Raw genomic sequence first — 17,670 nt, forward strand, 5'->3', positions numbered from 1 at the left:
GGCGAATAAAGCGTTTCCCATTGCCATCCGCAGACTTCCGCGTTGATCGAAGACCACTGTGTTGCTTTTGGGGTGGCTATCCGTGATAGCATCTCAGCAGGAGGAAGAAATGAGGAAAGTAACAGATAAAAAGTGAATGATCACAATCGATATTTGCTCGATATTTTTAGATACAATACATATATAATAATTAGTCTGCAGACGATGGCATATTTATTTTGGTGATGGACATTAAAATAGAGAAACCATTATTACCGCCTAAAGCCCGTTTGATCCGTCGGCTCATTCAGAATTTTCTCTGTTGTACCTTAGTCCCTCCCCTGTCATTTACCTATGTTTTTGTTACATAGTTTCCGTCTCACTGGAGGGAATCCATTCACGCTTTAGATCGATGACACGGACAAGCGAATGACAGCACCAATGAGTTAGAAAGTGAAAAGATTCCAATAAAAAGATTGAATAAACCAAAATAAATGCTCTAAATACGCCCCGCACGGAAGTCTATTGTCTTTCTTTGTCCGTGGCTATTTCTGCCCAGCGCTCGCTACCGGAATCCTCCTCCGACTCGATGACTGTCTCTGGTGGGGTGAGTGGTGAGGGGGTGGGGAGGAAAGAGCCCATTGAGTAAGCTCGCGAGAAACTCGCTCATGCGGCAACCGTAACAATTTTACGTAACACCCCCGGCGTTGCACCACAGTTACACCTCCGTACACCGATTTGGCATTCCGCTTTGGAAGCGGGACTCCTTCCGGCGCGCCGGAATTACTTGCGACGGCGACACGCTATGCCTCTTCACCCGTGCCGGGAGGAGGGGAGGAGGAGGAGAGTAGGGGGTGATTTGTTTGGAGGGGGTCGCGGGGGAGGGAGGGGTTCCACCTCAGGTGGGGGCGGATTCGTCCACCCTAGCATTCGCGTACCCGTCTGATCGAATTATTCAATAGGGCTTCCATCTAGGGAGAGCCAAATCATTAAAATCAACTAGACCCAGATGAACTTTCTCTTTTCATCGAGCAAAAAATTTAAAAAAATGTTTTATTATGCGATATAATTATTTTTATATAACACTAATATACAAATTATATTTATTGCGAGTATAATAATTATAAATTCTTTTCGAGGCATCCTTATTATGATTGACTCCATGACTTTTATAAAATGCACGTAGGACATATCGTTGGATTCTAACAGATGCTTTATATCGTTAAAATTATCATGCAGTTATCATATGAACGAATGTAATTTTTAAAGTTTAGTACCTTCTTTCACATTACTATCTTAATATTAGAGGATTTTCACTGAAATATGTCTTCTCTCGACTATTTTGTCATTAGAATACTGGTTATGATAGCGTCTATTTCACCTGGGGCAAACATGGATTCCACCGACGCCCCGCTTTCAGTATATGCAAAAGCATCAGAATCGTACAGCATGCGGTAAACAAAAATATTTCCCATCCTTGTGGCCTCCTCCACTCTTCCCCCGCGGCGTCCGGGGAATGCGGTTTAGTCTGTCCCGCCCCCTCCTAAACGCGACTCTGATGATGGAGATTACTCCGTTTTCTCCCGGAGGATAACGGGAAAGTTTCAGTTTAATCTTGAGCCAGCAAAATCTTTACTATAGAACTTCATTGGAAAGAAGATAAACGTAAAGGATGGCGATGGATAAAAAAGTTCTTCCACGAAGAAGAAACAATTTTCATTGCCAAAGGACAGAGTAATAATTGGATCTTTTCCTAGGCCTATAAAGTATGAAATGGTTTTGAAAGGAGAGTGCAATCAGCCATTAGCACGAAATGCCCCGTTTTTACAATATGACTAAGTTCTTGGAAATCTACTATTTCAATCGACCTACATGGACAGCAACGAATAATCGAAGCAAAAAACGTCCCATAACTATTTTTCTTTTCCATTGTCCGTGGTAATGGATGGCGTTGCACAATTGAGAGGAACGTAAGCATTTTCGCTTTCGCTTGTAGCGGTAACAGGCAGCGGAGAAGAAATGCATTTTGTGGCAAGCGGGTAGTGCTTAAGCGTGTTTGCGTTCTACTGAGTCTATGTATTTCCAAAATGGAGCACGTAGTGGGCCAATCGTTACAGACAAGGGCCATTACTGATTACGTCAATGTGGTCTTGAAGTGATATCGTACTAAAAGCTGAAGTATAAGGTCAATAACTGCAAATGTCACGAAATTACAATTGATTATATTAGTAGCTTAGCTGGTAGGAATATATATATTTTAAGGGCTTCAGAAGATTAATATATAAACATATATATAAACACATATATTTTTTGTATATATATATGCACACACATATATATACATATTATATATATACATATGTACACACATATACATATATTTTATATATATGTACACACATATACATATATTTTATATATATGTACACACATATACATACATATATATGTACATACACACACATACTAATATATGTCTATACTATATATACACACATACGGACGGGTTAATTTAGAAGGTACAATAGAACACTAAAATATACTCGTAAATACTCAGACTCAGACTGACCTGAAGAATGCCTCAGAGATGGTCGAAAACTTGAACATTCTGAAATGTGAGAATGTCCTTTTACATGTTATCTATTTATATTTTTTTGATCCCTTGTAAAGTTCAAATGTTATATTGCTCTCGTGAGTGCTTCTCCACCATCTATATATACTCACACACACACACATACACCCACTTTATACAACAAATAATTGCTCGCTTCCTCACACGACAGAAACCCTTAACATCTTCTATTCCACACTATTAGATTCCTCAGCTCCTCAAAACTTTTAAGTCCCTTAATTCCGTACAGTATGCATATCCTCTTTCTCCTTCTTCTTCTGCTTGACTTATGTTCCCCTTTCACAATAGTCTTCACTATCCGCTGCTCAGAATATCTTCTCCATCCGTTCACTCTGCCTATATCAAATCTTTTCCATTGATTTTCTCTCGCCACAAAACTAATAGATCAATCAACTCTTACGTTTGCTGTTAATTTCTCTTCATACGCATAGAAGTATTACACTTTCGTCCAGGAATAATGGTGTAAGCTGATGGAAATGAGTCAAGAGACGAGGGCTCCATTTATCTAGAGGGTATAATTATTTGGAGAATAATTAATCAACAAAAATCAATCAACCTCCAAGGTTTTTTTCTGAGGGTGGGTATTGATTCCAGCGAGTTAAAAAGGGGAAAATAAACGAGGCTATGCCGATATTGCATGGAAAAAAGTGTTAACAATTAGGCACAATATGGGGAATGCTAAAATTCCTCCAAGATCCTCTTCATTTTCAATCGGGGAGCTATACGATGACCACCGATTCGAAGACATGCGCTAAAGGGGTTAACGTTGGTAAAAGGTAGAGGTGGAGGGCATTAGGGGCGATCGAAAGCCGAGCTGTGCTAGCGCAGAATGCTGCGCGAGCAAAGTTTGTTGAGATTGCTCAAATGAATTTTGGTTACCTAACGCACATACCCACGGCAAACTGAACCGTATTTCGCAAAAAGACGTCACGTGAAAGGAAACCGTCTTCCAAGTGCTGTTTCCCTCGTAGGGCAATGTTTTGGTATCAATGGCGATTTCATCTAGGGCGGCAAAAACCCTCTAACTACGTATAAAAAATATGGACAAATATTCTGAGACTTAACCAATGTTGGTTTCTCTCCATTGGCACTGAGCGTCATTAGGGACTAATATTCTTCCTCTGCGATGGAAAGTCCCTTCAAAGAGGTTGCATTGCGACTGCTCGAGTCAATGTGACACCCATTCATGTGCAGTTCGTAAACAGTGATGATGTGAATATAGAGTTTTTAAGCACTCAGGCGCTCTCATTAATTTTGGAAACGCACTCTAAAACTTATTTTAGGGTAGTTCCTATGGCCCAATTTTTTAAACCAAGCGAATTAGATTTCAGATGTTTTTTCTCACAAATTAATCAATATCATTAAAACGAAGATAGGGAAGTGTTTTTCCGTTACCAATATTATAACTCTTACATAACTGCGCAGATTATATCAGTTTTTGTTAGAACGACAAGTATTTCTGCACCATTAATCCATAAATATTCCGGCGATAGTCCTCCACTTCCATAAGAGTATTTATAAAATCTTGGATTTTCCATCTCCGAGTAAATTTATCTGAAATTCAGCGCGAAGAGACCCTGGTTTATCACCGTCATTTGACAAGAGTGCACTTAAGATCATAAATTTAAAAAGATATCAAAATAGCATACAACTGAAAAATCGATGATACCTGCTAAAATAGTCATAGAAATTCGTATAGTTAACAGATAAGTGGGTGGCTTTACGATATCCGGAACGAAAATTAGCATAATTCAAAGAAATGGTACATAATTGGTCTCGATAACGTTACCTCAACATCTATTGGCATCCACCAACATCCCCCCACCCACATTCGATGACAACGACATAAAATATCTTCGTAATTGTTGTTAAATATCCATAAAATATAGTTGTTAAATCCCCATATTTGTGAAACTTAAATATGAAAAAACTCCCGCCCGGTAAGGTTCCTTCATAGTTCCAGGACATTTTACCAATTAATCAGTGCCTAAGTAGCGTACCTACAATTTCTTATCTGAACACTGGCACCATTGATTATCACTCTAGATGGTGTTGTCGTTGAACAGCTACTGAAGACTTAAACTTCAAATACTGGTCCAGAGGTAACTGTATTCATTACGTTAGGCTCCAAATCCGTGCGGTGACATTCCATATGTAACGACGTGCCAGTATCCTTCGCTAAGTCTTCATCGCGATGTACAGAAACACGGAAGTATCGTCGACATCAATTCCGTATCGACATCATACTTGAAAATTTCAATATCCCAGGTGACTTAATCGTGCACCCGTGAGAGCCAAGAGCCTTTCAACGAGAGGGTTGCCGAGAACAACAAGCCGAGACGGACAAAACATTTCGGTGTGAGTCGCCCTTTACGCAATTCAAGATCAAGATTCCCAGGAGGTTTGGAGGGGGGAAAAAGCAAGTTCTACCCGGGACGACCTACCGCAGTGGAGCACAATGGAACACTACTCTCGAGCTGGGGTGGGAGAAGGGGCGAGGAAGGGGAGGAAGCACCCGATGGCGGAAGTAAACAAGCTCTTGGAGCCCCGTACGCGGAAACGTTAGGGCCTCAAACCGCCCACACTCTCCGTCATTTCTCCGCCGATAGGAATCTGGGGCAGTGATGCAGTGACCATAAGAGCAGGGCAGCACTTCCTCGCCGGTTGAGATGAAACGAGCGCGATATAACGCGCCTCCCCCCTTCCCCGCCCTTGGTCCCGCCGAAACCTCGGGTGGGCGGAGTGACTGGTCCCTTCCGCACCCTCGGTGAAATGTGGACTCGTCAATTCCCCTAGATCATCGCCTCCCACTCTCCGCGTCCCGAATCCAATTTCCACGCATCGCCTCTGGGGATCTCCTCATATTCCGCGAGCGCGATTTCCGTATTATTCAAGATTCGCAGATGGCATCACTCTCACCCTCTCTCTGGCGACCACCTTACTTTCTTCCTTCCACTTTCCACGCTCGGTGGAAAATCAATCATAGCGCCTTTCACCGCGTGGTAAGGCACAGCCCGGCTTATCTCTGTGGAACCATTCTAAGTTTATAGACAATGATTAATAAAGAACACAGAAGAAAAATTTCATAAACACGTAATTTAATGTGTTCTTGACTCAATTATAATTTCGATTCTGGGATTGCTATTTTAATCAATCCCAGGATTGCTTCTTAAAAACTTTCCAAAATATCCTAGACTCTTACGTCACTTTGAAAAATGCTTGCTTCTTGTAATGACGCATTCCATTACTTGACTAACGAAATCTTATAGAGCAACAAAGAAACCGCGACGTTCACCAGGTGGTGAAGTTCTCACAGGTGTGATATCTGAAAGAAGAAAATCTCCGAGGCAAATAAACATTCTTTATATCTTTCTCTCCCAATTTTCAGGAGCTAAAACAAGATCTTAATCTTAAAATCGTATCACTTCCATTATCTTTGTATTATTATACGGCGGTATCTATGAATCTATATTATTCATGACTTCTTTGGAAGTAGGCTGAATTGATATTAAATACGAAACCCCACAAATTTGCTCTCCAACTAAACTATTTCTTCTAGCTTTCTAACTGTAATTTAATGTTAACAGGTGTTCTGCAGGCAGGCAAACCGGGAATATTTGGCTACCTTAATTAGTGCTGTATGAATGCTCAGGAACATATATATTTTTCCTAGCCCAACGAGGTATTTGCTAAATGTAACTACTTATTTTATTTCCATCAAATAAAATTAAATTTGATTAGTATTGCACTGAAAAATTTCCTTTAACAATATCTACTAATACCATCATACACTACAGTAAATTTACCATGCATTGCTTAAGGTAAAAACTGGCATTCTTTCTATATTTTTAGTATTTTACGTGTCCAATCTTAAATTCAACGACTAGGAACTCGGCATGTATTTATGGTCGGTGGTGGCGTTATTTATATGCAATTTGATCATACTTATATCAGTTTGAATTAAATAAACAAGCGACCAAAATGGTTTTTGTTACTGTCTACCAAATTTTCTCTCCCCCAGGGGGAACAACTATCGATGGTGATCTGGCTTGTGCGTTTCGGAGGCTCCTTGAATGAACTAGCTCATTCGACCTAGCAGTAATGCTATCATTGCTGCCTGATCGAGGGTAGGATTCGGATGAATGGAGATGTATACTCTGAACCTCATTGTGATAGGTGCAAAATCATTGCAAGCTAACTAACCTTTAAATGAATCATTATTACAGTGGCCTCAAAATGGACATGGCATTTATGCTGCCGCTCTCTTTCCAAGCAACTTCCTACGGAAATAGAAGTTATGAAAATTTTATTCATTTTCTTTCATTTTCGATAACGGCTTTAATTTCAACAAAAAATAATCTAAAATTCAATAAAAAGGAAGCCATATCTCGCCCTCGAAAGCAACGAAATAATATCGAGGAGGACCAATTATGGGGACAGAGGTCATCGGTAGAAAGTCCAATTCCACTGATTCCACTTCCATGTTTCGTGTCCAAGGTTCTCTGCCAATTAAGTAATGCGAAGTCTTCCGTTTAGAATTTACATTCCTTTTTTTAATTTCACACCCACAACCCTTTCGGTTATATTTCTGACGTCCATTGGAACCATGAGGGGCCTTGAGAAAAGTTCGGACGGAAAAACAAGATTCCAAACCATAATCAGAACAAGTCACTATGAAATAAAAAAAAAGCGCTCGAGTTTTTCATTGTTAGCGGAGTCTTTGTAAATAATTTGTTATCCTGAGAATATACATGTATTCTAAAGTGAAACACTTCCCCATTATTAGCATGAGTACAAAAGCTAGATTTGTTAGAAAAATTATCTTTTGGAGTGACTCAATGACAAAAAAGCGTCAATCACTTTAAAGCTTTAGCTGAATTAACCTGGATCACTTCCTTTCCACAAAAAAATAGCAAGCGTTATATTAAAATGGCTAATCTTACATCTTTAATGGACAGGACAGTGTAATCAATGTGAGAGAAATGAGAGTGGATCGAATTTTAATAGGATAATTCCATGCTAATTGGATTGAATTTTATCTAACTAGCCATTGAAGGTTGGTACAATCATTCCTCTCGACACGACGAGACGTATTAGAGGGTCCCTTCGAAAGGGTGACATTTGACAAGATGGGCGAAGGGCACCAAAGAGGACAAAATTACGCGAATGATTTATGAATGACCATTTTACGTAAAGGAACACGTTTTGGAGGGGAAGAACAGCATACAGTTGGACCCGAAAGAAACTTTAAAGAGAGGTTGTAATAATACTTTGATGTGAAGTAAGTTAGTTCGATTAATCGTTATCCACCTCGGTAATTACGGAAATTCGACTTGATCAGGAATTTGAGTCGGCGATATTTGCGCTGGTATAAAGAAAAAATAATCGTATCATAAACACTCTTTAACTTCCCACCTAATGGATAATTTCTCCTGTACTTTCGGTGCCGCATTCAAAAGCAGGAGCTGTATCAATTCTAAAAAAACATTCAGAAGCTGAAGATCTAAGGTTGTTTGAAATTACGTTTACGTATTGAAGTAATCGCTACTTCAGTTAGATTTACCGGAAAACGATGTACATAAACTATGCTAGGGGGAATAGAGAAACGTGACCTAGATCATTATCAACAATAACCTTATAGAGTAGATTTAATTAGCCATTCACTCGTTCCCCCAATTTTATGGTATCCACGTATTCCAGGTTTTATTTTATGTCCTACTATTAAGTCTCGCATATCCCCATTTTGGAATACCCAAACTTTTTTTGAAGAACTGCCTGTGCGGTTTCACGTAATATATTTTCCTCGACGAGAAGCTTCGCAACGGATATCTCCCATGAGTTCATCCTTTGCAATCTTTACTAGTGCTTTCACCTTCTGGCGTGACCCAAGCGAAAGGGGTGGAAGCGAAAGGGGTTTGGTGTCACTCGGGAGGGAGGGCGGTGTGAGGCGCAGATCTCGCTAGGGCCTCCCCCCTCGGAGGACGAAGAGGGCGGAGAACAAGCAGCGAGACTACCTTCGAGAGAGGTGGTGGTGTGAGCGAAGTGTATTACTTTCCCATCTTTCTCTTTTTGTTCTTCGATCCACGAGATTCCTCGCTCTGGAGATCGCTTCGCGGCGTTACGCAAATGAGGCCGGGGAGGGAACATAATGTTCTGGGGGGGGGGCGCGGGGCGTGGTTTGGGACGGAGGAACGACCCAGGAGTGGGGATGAAGAGAGAACGAAAGTGGTGGGCACGTGGCTTCGGCGATGGTCCATTAACAAAAGGAACGGGTACGCCCCTTTACAGTTCGTTCCGTTAGGAAGCGAAATTCAACACAAATCGGGCAGTTCGCAGACTCGAATTTCTTAAGTGCTCTTTTGCTGACTTGTGCTGTTGTTTTCAGCATAGGTGGGTGACTTCACAAAAGTTTGAGTCCCGGATTTACCCCGAAGTTCCATTGAATTCATAATCATTGGAGTTTTTTATGAAACGATTTTTAATATAAAACGTCCCCAATTATAAAACCACGCAGTAACAATTTAGGCTGCTAAACAATTTTCAGTGTAATATCCAAGGAAAAAGCACGCAGCAGTATATAAATACATCACCACACCTTAACCTCCGAGACTACCACATTCGCAAATGCTTTTACTTGCAGAAAATATAAAATGTTATGTCGATTGAACTTTGACAGAATTAGATGATTCGTATTAAGAATCCGGAGATAATGAAGGCAGAGTTGGACGCTCAACCCTCTGAAGATGGTTTATGAGGAAATATGGTGGGATAAAAATTGAAATCACCGTCATGGTAAATCAATAAAGACGCACATAAAATCTTCGGCAGGCATAATGGTAAGATCATCATCAAATTCCCATTAAAATGTCGTCTCATTTGATTAGTCGTTTTGTCATTACAATGCAGCAGAATGACGCCAGCCACCTCAGCGCTTGATAGGGTGACACTTTTCAATCTTACTCCAAATTTTCATCCAGTAAAAAATATTTTAAAATTTTCACTTGTTGTTAAAATCGGTACAGATTTACCTATGCAGGGTCATATTCGCGTCCTTAAAGCGAGTGTAACATGAGATACTTTTCGGATATTGAATCTCGAACTAGTCAAACAGTCGTGCTATATGCACAATAGTATATCATTTCATACGATGCGAATCCGTTCAAACAGAGGTCTCAAGTTATCCTGGATCTCATCCACCGTGTAGTAATAAGGTACATCCATTGGTGGTCAGCGTATCTTAGGAGGTGGAGATGCTAGAAAGAAACACGAACTCGAAAGATGGTCAGCAGAGGGAATGTGGGTCACATTCTCCATCTTCAGTACATTTCTGCACTTCCACTCCTTTCCTTCCCCACACTCTCGTCCCAACTCGTTCCCGTCCGCCTTGTGAACCTGTTTCTCCAGTCACTTTCGCTCTCTTGAGAGGCGGGGGAACGTTTTCACGGACGGACCATTGGCGCAGGGTGCGTGTCGACCGTCACAAATGGGGCAGGTCGCGACTCGATTTTATTAATACCACACTAGCCAATGGACACATCAAATACTTGTTTACTCCACAGTACCGTAACAAACTGTCACATTGTTATTTGCATGTATGTAAACTTTCCCTATTCTAAGCCACAACCGCCCCCGAACAACTAAATATCCATTCTACAAGTACTCTATTGTAAATAGTTAACTCAGAGTAGGTATAACAGTATAATATTGGCTTCATACTGGAATAGGTCCTGCGATTCCCAGGTCTCATAACGCCATGAAGAAAGCCAGTCAAGGAAAACCCCAAACGAAAACGCACTTACGAACATAGAGTTTGAACTAGCGACCGTTCGAGTTTGCAAAAAAAACGCTAGCTATTATGACTGTACAGCGAGCGATGAAATCATCCATACAACAGGTTTCATGGTAACTCGGCGATTTAATGAAATTGGTTGCTCGTGTTGCTCCGCCCTTTGAACGACATCGGGTAGCTTGTACCTTTTGCTTCACTAATTTTAGGACCGTACATATTACACCTCCCGCCTCCCTCATACTTTCTTTTGGAACTTTATCCTCCCCCTCCATAAGTGGGAAATTCGGCTACAGCGAGACGAGGACACTTGTGCCCCCGTGGGCCATGGCCTTCACGTGCTGCCGAGAGAAATTTGTTTCCCCGAAGTTCTTCCGGAAAAAGTACTGCTGCTTTAAGGGAGGGCGCCTCTTCTAGCGCCAACGCGGTTCTCGATTAAATCGGTTCCAACTGAGAAAGTGCAAACTCGTTTATTTGGATGAAACACGGGATCATTCTTGACCGATTAAAAAAAATTTTTAAATTGAAATATTCACACTTTCCCCGCCAGATTAAAATATGTTTTAGGGAACACTAGCGAGGGTCTAGCCATGTAAAAGAGATCGGACGACAATAACTCTGCAAATAGTGTAAACGTTCTCATTTCCTTTGAAATTCAAAACAACGCCACCTGCGGTTCGTGACCCGCTTCCGTTGTTGATCTCTTCCTCTCAATTAAAATCTCACGGACAGCGATATCATCTTTTTCCTCGAACTTTTCCCAGCACAATTAATGGCAGCGTTGAGAGTCTTAGCTTCCGATTTCATATGCATAAAAAATGAACTTTTCATGATCTATTACTGATTCATTTAATGTTTTGCCGGCTGGAAAATTTGTAGGAACTCAATGGTTGGAATATTCCTCGATTTTTGAATTCACAACTTCATGCCATTGATGACATTTGGTAATTTATAATGCGTATTCCGCGAGAAATTTGTTTACAGCAGTTCCTTTCACAACTCATAATAATTTCCACATAAATGAATGCATGTATACTTCCTAAAAACTATGCGTAACTTCTGATCACTACAAGTGCTGACTGGACGGACAATAATTTTTAATTCTGGGTACTGTTTAACAGGCCAGTCACCGGACGAATCGGTTGTGATGACGCGGTACTATACACTTTCATCTCGGTGGATGTTCCAAGATAATTTCATTAAAGCTATACCGGCATAGGCAAACGCTGCGCAAAGGTTAAATGAATTCATTTCACTACGCTTTAATGTTTTGTCAGTATCTTTGTATAGGCTGAAAGTGAATTATTTAAGTGCCGAACAGAGGAAATCGGCGGGAGATCTCCGATCAAATTCGCGAAACGAACACAGCGAAAATCTCCGCAATTTATGAACCTCAAAAGAAGTATGAGTGGGGAAAAGGTTTCTTCTGCATGTTTAATCTTTTGACCTATAAGCCTTCCCAAGAAGGTGAGGTTTATGAAAATATCTTCCACGTGACACAATGTGATTGGCTTCAGGGACAAAGTCAAAGGTGACATATGTAGAAACAACCAGATGGTATTTTCAGTCATTCTTCAAGGTTGGGATTCAGTTTTCGTTGTTGTTCTCAGCAACATTCAGGGCACTTTCATTTTAGAGTCAGAGCAAAGAATATATACCATACAGAGGCCTACTTACTTCATTGTAATGAGCTCCAACCCCGTCGACCTAATTCTGGTTGAATTAATAATGGATGAGTAAGGACAAACAAGGATAGGTCAATGCAAATAAAGCTAAGCGTCGAATCTAGTTATGAATTCCAAATTTTCCGTTTCCAATTACTGACTTCGCGAAGACAAAACATCCATTTGCGTAGTGCAAGCTTCGAAAAATAAACCGAATCATTATAAAAACCTCAGTTTAAAATTTTATGGGCGACAGTTATACCGTGATTGGTCATAACAATTTCAAAAGCAACCTTTAGAGTTATCTTTAAACCGTAATGAAGACACTTCATGCGATTCAGGTCGCTCTTAATTTCTTCATTCAATATTTTTAAACGCAATAGCAGAAAAGAAGTAAAACTATATAGGAGAAATGAAAATTTGACACTTTCTTGCAAAATCACATAGAGAATAGATCTAGAAACAAAATTATCTAACTTCAACAAGCATTAATTCACCAATAACGATTCTATTTCTACATAATTTTTCCCACTGGTGTATTATTAACGTGTATTTGAGTAGATAATATCTATCTAATGTAAAAGGCAAAATGTAGTTTAAGCAGAGAATCTTCCAGCGCGAAAACATGAAGAATGAAAAAGATGAAGCTTCGGATATTTATTTTGCCACAGGGCTGTATAAAGGCAGATGTTTCCGACAGTGTTTACCCTGTCACTTAGCCACACCTTCGTTTTTCAAAACAAAAATTCGGGATTTCGGAGAGATTTGGCATCAGCGCGCAAGTGGGAGAAACGCTTTGTGAGTTTTCCCCGTCTCGAATTCCAATGTCATAAAATATACGTACGACGCGAATAAAATTCGAATGGCAAAAGATTTTAGTGCGAGCTGTAAGATTACGGTGTTGTGGAGGCTACGATGAGAGGTCCCTAAAGATAAAAAACAATATTATAATGTATGCTATTATTGTCCATGTCGTGATAATTCGACCAATGCTACTTCCGACCGAATTCTAAAACGACGCCCGCTGTCTCTCACGAGAGCGTTGACGACGTCTCTTACGAAACACCTAATTAATCGCCCGATTCATTCAAGGAAGGGTGACAAAAGAGAGATCGCTCGGAAGTAAAACTTTCCTTCTCAATATGACTCGTGATTTTAGGGCACAAGGGGGGGGAGATGATTTTTTGTTTTCACAACCGAAGAAAAGAGGGACAGAAGGCTAGGATTGGATCAGATGGTTAATATTTATCTTCTTAAATTACATTTTTTGTCGAGTTTTAAGCGTGCGCACAACCTTAAGAGGCTTAAAATCTATTCCGGGAAACATCGGTTACGTACATTGAGGCAAATATCTCCCCGAAAAGACAAAACCCGTGGGCAAGTCGTGCTAAGTCGCAGGTGGACGAATTGAGGCGATATACAATTGATCTATAGAATGTTTCGAAGAGCTGGCGCCCTCATTACATTAGAAGGTTCATTCACATCATTCGTTTCTTACTGCTCATTGCTATCATTGAATAGTGCTCGTACCACAACATATGCCATCTAACATCATACCTTTGGTGCTGTAGCGTGATTTATTTGATGGCTCCTGAAATATTCCCGCGATGCTTTGTGATCAGCCTGGTGAGATAGATTTAGTGATTAGATAGATGTATTGCTTGCTCCCTTCTCGCGGAGCCCTTTGGAGACATGTGAGAGCATTCGAGGCAGGAGGGCCAGTTCCGCCCTCGCTGTCACCTACGGTTTCTTAGAGTGATGGTGCCCATAGAGTTACCTAACTACAACTTCCTGGCAAAATTTTTCTGGAAAAGATGGATTTTTCCAGGGAAACCTTGTTCCCATACAACAGTTGAGGGAGTAAAAAATCATCCGAATTCGAACCAGGTACCAGTTCAGACTCTATCCCTTGATTTTTCAGACTGACCACAGTCTGAAAAATCAATGGGATTTGAAGCAGCCTATTGCCTGTACCTAGAGTAAAAATCGAGCAATTTATTTAAGGACTGATAGCTCCAAAGCCAAATTTTCATTTTGAAATTAAAAGTTTTCGTTTTTTAATTCACCAACGTATACATTATTCATAAAATATTGCCCAGGATACTAAATTTACTATAGGAAAAAAGCTGAAATCGGACAGAATGAGCCTAATTGAAACACCCTTGGGGAAAGAATTTCTAGGATATCCGCAATCAGTAATTATGCCTTCTAGTTTAATTTTTCTTTTCACCTTACCATTAAAAGGTTAACAGAATTGTAGGTGGTTTTAAACTTATTTTCAAATATTTAATCATGGAAATTACTACTCGAGTAAGGTGACTGCAGGTGAGCGCTTAGTTAACTCACTCAATGAGCCAATTGGCTTGGATTACACGTTTTCCAGAGATTGTAGATCAGAATCCACCTTGGATCTATTTTTTGCTTCAGTACAAATATATAAAATCAAGGGAATATGAAATGAAACTGACACATTAGGTAACGAGGCGACCACTTCTCTGGGCATATCATAATTCATTCAGGTGAATTATACACGAAATGTTTTGATAATATCGATTTCCTTTATTGTACAATTTTAAGATACGTATAGAAAATCTCTGCTGGCCAGAAACACCTGAACCGGTCTTTAAGTTCGAGATTAGTAGAGGACCTTTCACGAACAAGGAGGGCCATTTTGCAATTCTACAGAAACGTTTTTAGGGATGCCAGCAATAAAAAATCAGTCAAATCAAAACCACTTAAAATAAAAAGTAATCCATGACAAGGAGTGAAAATTTTAAACGCAGTAAATGCTGAATTGTGGAAACTTTAGTGATATCGTGCACGTCTCAAATCCGTTACTAGCTGAAGATTTGGATCACAAACAAATCCTCTTTTTGGGATATGGGGGAAACATCGACTTGGAATCACAACGGAAACACACGTTTAGTTGCCTTATGAACACCTTTAGGCAATTTTCCTGAAGACTTACGTTTGGTGGTCAATAAAGCCTGAAATTTTGTGAAAATTGAAAAATATTAATCTGAGAACATTGCTCTTGAATGGTACTTAAAATGTTTTGCTAAAAAAGAAGGGCTGATTACATTTTGGGAAAAGCCCACACACCGGAATCGGCACTTTATTAATGACCTATTAGGACGCAATCGAGTTAATGAGTTGAAAAATCAAGATATGGAATATCATACAATTTACAAATTGTAGATAAAATATTTTTATGAAACTATGTCAATGAATTTTTTTCCTAATATTGATCGTTTGGCAAAATATTTATGTTGCTTTGATTGCTCAACATACTGCCGTTGGGCATCATCTTGTGAGAATTAAAAAAAACAGTTTTGAAGAAGAGAAACCATCTACAACTGTTACAAATCTTGTTATTACAAAAAGAGAAATCTAAGGTGAGGTAATTGGTTTTAATTGGCAGGAAGAGATGATGTCATTGGCAAACATTAGTGATTATTTTCCAGAGGAGCATACCTACATTTGCCAAGCATCACGAATTAATCAATGTTATTGAATCGTTATGAAGTCCTTTATTACTATAGCAACGTAAAATTCATCCACCAACAAAGGTTAGTTAGCCTTAAGGCGCATGAAAGTTACGCATTCAGGTTAAGGAAGGTGCAGTTCCATCCACATGACACCATTCGCTTTGCCATGAAGTCATAGTAACCATGAAATCTTATCGTTTGGCTTTTTAGGTGGGGTTGCCCATTGGTAATGCCCGGAATACGGACCGAAGCTGCTCCTGATACTGAATTTAAATTTAAGAACAGTGGTGAAACACAATTGTCATGAAATCAACGTGCTGGAATGGACTCAGATTCATTCTCGGAAAGGGTATATCAGAAAAGACGAGCGCTTGAGTGACTCACATTGTTCCCTTGGCGACTGTCATGTTGAGGTTGCTCAGGACGACATTCGGGTTCTTCTTCGAGCCATAGTGCTTGAAGGCGGATCGTACGCACACCGCCTGCTGCCTCCTGTTCCACACCGTGGACAGCTGAGTCTGCAGGGACCGGTCTCCAGCGGGTACAGCCACGGTGGTCACGGCCGTCGGCGTCATTCCCGGAGGTCCCTCGTCTGGTGGCGCTCCATCTCCTGGGACCACTGTCTCCGGGTGGTGGACGTATCCCAGGTTGCTGACTCCATTCTGGTGCAGGTGGCCATTGCGGAGGTGATGGTGGTTCATACCATCCCCCATTGTTGTTTCGCTGGAAGGACAGAAGCAAAGGGAAACGGTCCGTTAGTCAAACGATGACTCAGAGAAATTTGCAGGGTTAAAGACTATCCAAGTTCAAAGAATCTGCGGGAAACCCCGCAACGGTAAGTTTCAAACACCTTTGAAAACACTATCTAAAAACAAGCCTCCTTTAAAGAGCCTTTAGGTGTTGACAATGGTAAAGGACGTCTCAGTAGTTTCATCGCTCGCCTAGATCGGTATACGAGTTCAAATCTAAGTCTAGACGAATGATTATGCCGCTGTGAAATCTATCGTATGCTAAAAATCAATTTTTAAACGACGTTTTTCCTATTTGAAGAGCCCTGTTCCTCGGAAAATTTCAGACTCTACTAATACAGTGAATAAACTTGATTGAAGCTCTCTTAAATTATTGAAAAAACAACTAAACCCTGTATTAGATTAAAATAAATAGAATTGCGCCTTTCGAACTTCTGGAATTAAAACTCTATGATGTTGATGGTAAGGTGTTCATAAATCGTTACTGTTTTGACTTCAAGTGACTACAGGGAATACAATAGAACCGATACGTATTTTCTAGAAATATTCCGAGAAAATATATTTCAAGAATAATTGATAATTTGATTCGATATATGTATGGACAGATTTATATTAGACATATAAATAGTTTTAAGAAAGGTATAAATGTTTTAGCTGACATTTAGGTGCCATTACATTATATAAAACTGATTGCGCCAAATAGGAGGAAATGTATTCATTGCGCAATTTGAAGGAACTTCTACGACTAAATGTTTGTAATGGAATGCATAAGCACCTAAAGAAGTTAACTGAATGGTTTCAACGGAATAGGTTCAAATTAAGAGTTAAAAAATCTTCATAAATAATAATTAAAAAATATAATAGATAAATACAATATTTATAAAATTAGACTAGAAAACTTAGAACTATTCACCAAGGGCAAACTAAGAAGGACAAAACATAGAAATATAAATGATACAAAATACTAAAGTCTGAAAACGCATGAAACATATGTTGGTAAAAAGATATTTTTAAAACGCCATATTATCTAGATTACGTAAATATTTATCTCTATTGGCCTATGTTGTGCTGTACTCTTATTGAACTAATTTCGAATAAAGTGACATGATTCTTCTTGAGTCATCTGGTAAGGAAAGCACTTATAAAACGGTAGAATATGGTATCAAAGGATATGATAGCCTTACTAGGTTGTCAGAAAAGAACACAAGAAAAGATGAGTTAAAAGGTTTTTGTTTTTGAACAGCAGAACAAAAATAGTTTACCTAAGCCCGCTCTTTAAACATAGCTCTGTTTATCTAATAATGGTAACAGCAATAGTCATTTTAAAGATTTTATGGCAAAAAAACCATGAAAAATACAAATTTAATCAAAA

The 17,670-nt window shown here is 39.7% G+C and overlaps 1 protein-coding gene across 1 annotated transcript in view; it reads right to left on the reverse strand.

The window, feature by feature from the left end:
• The window catches only part of snu (ABC-type transporter snustorr), a 102,334-nt gene that overhangs the window by 41,516 nt on the left and 43,148 nt on the right, over positions 1-17,670 (reverse strand). Inside the window, exon 2 of the mRNA XM_071585355.1 lies at positions 15,934-16,272. Within this exon, the coding sequence (XP_071441456.1) occupies positions 15,934-16,272 (339 nt within the window). The remainder of the gene's footprint in view (positions 1-15,933; positions 16,273-17,670) is intronic.

Source organism: Hetaerina americana, unplaced genomic scaffold, assembly GCF_022747635.1.
Source record: "Hetaerina americana unplaced genomic scaffold, ioHetAmer1.1.p SCAF_2, whole genome shotgun sequence".
In the NCBI taxonomy this organism is placed as follows: Eukaryota; Metazoa; Arthropoda; class Insecta; order Odonata; family Calopterygidae; genus Hetaerina; species Hetaerina americana.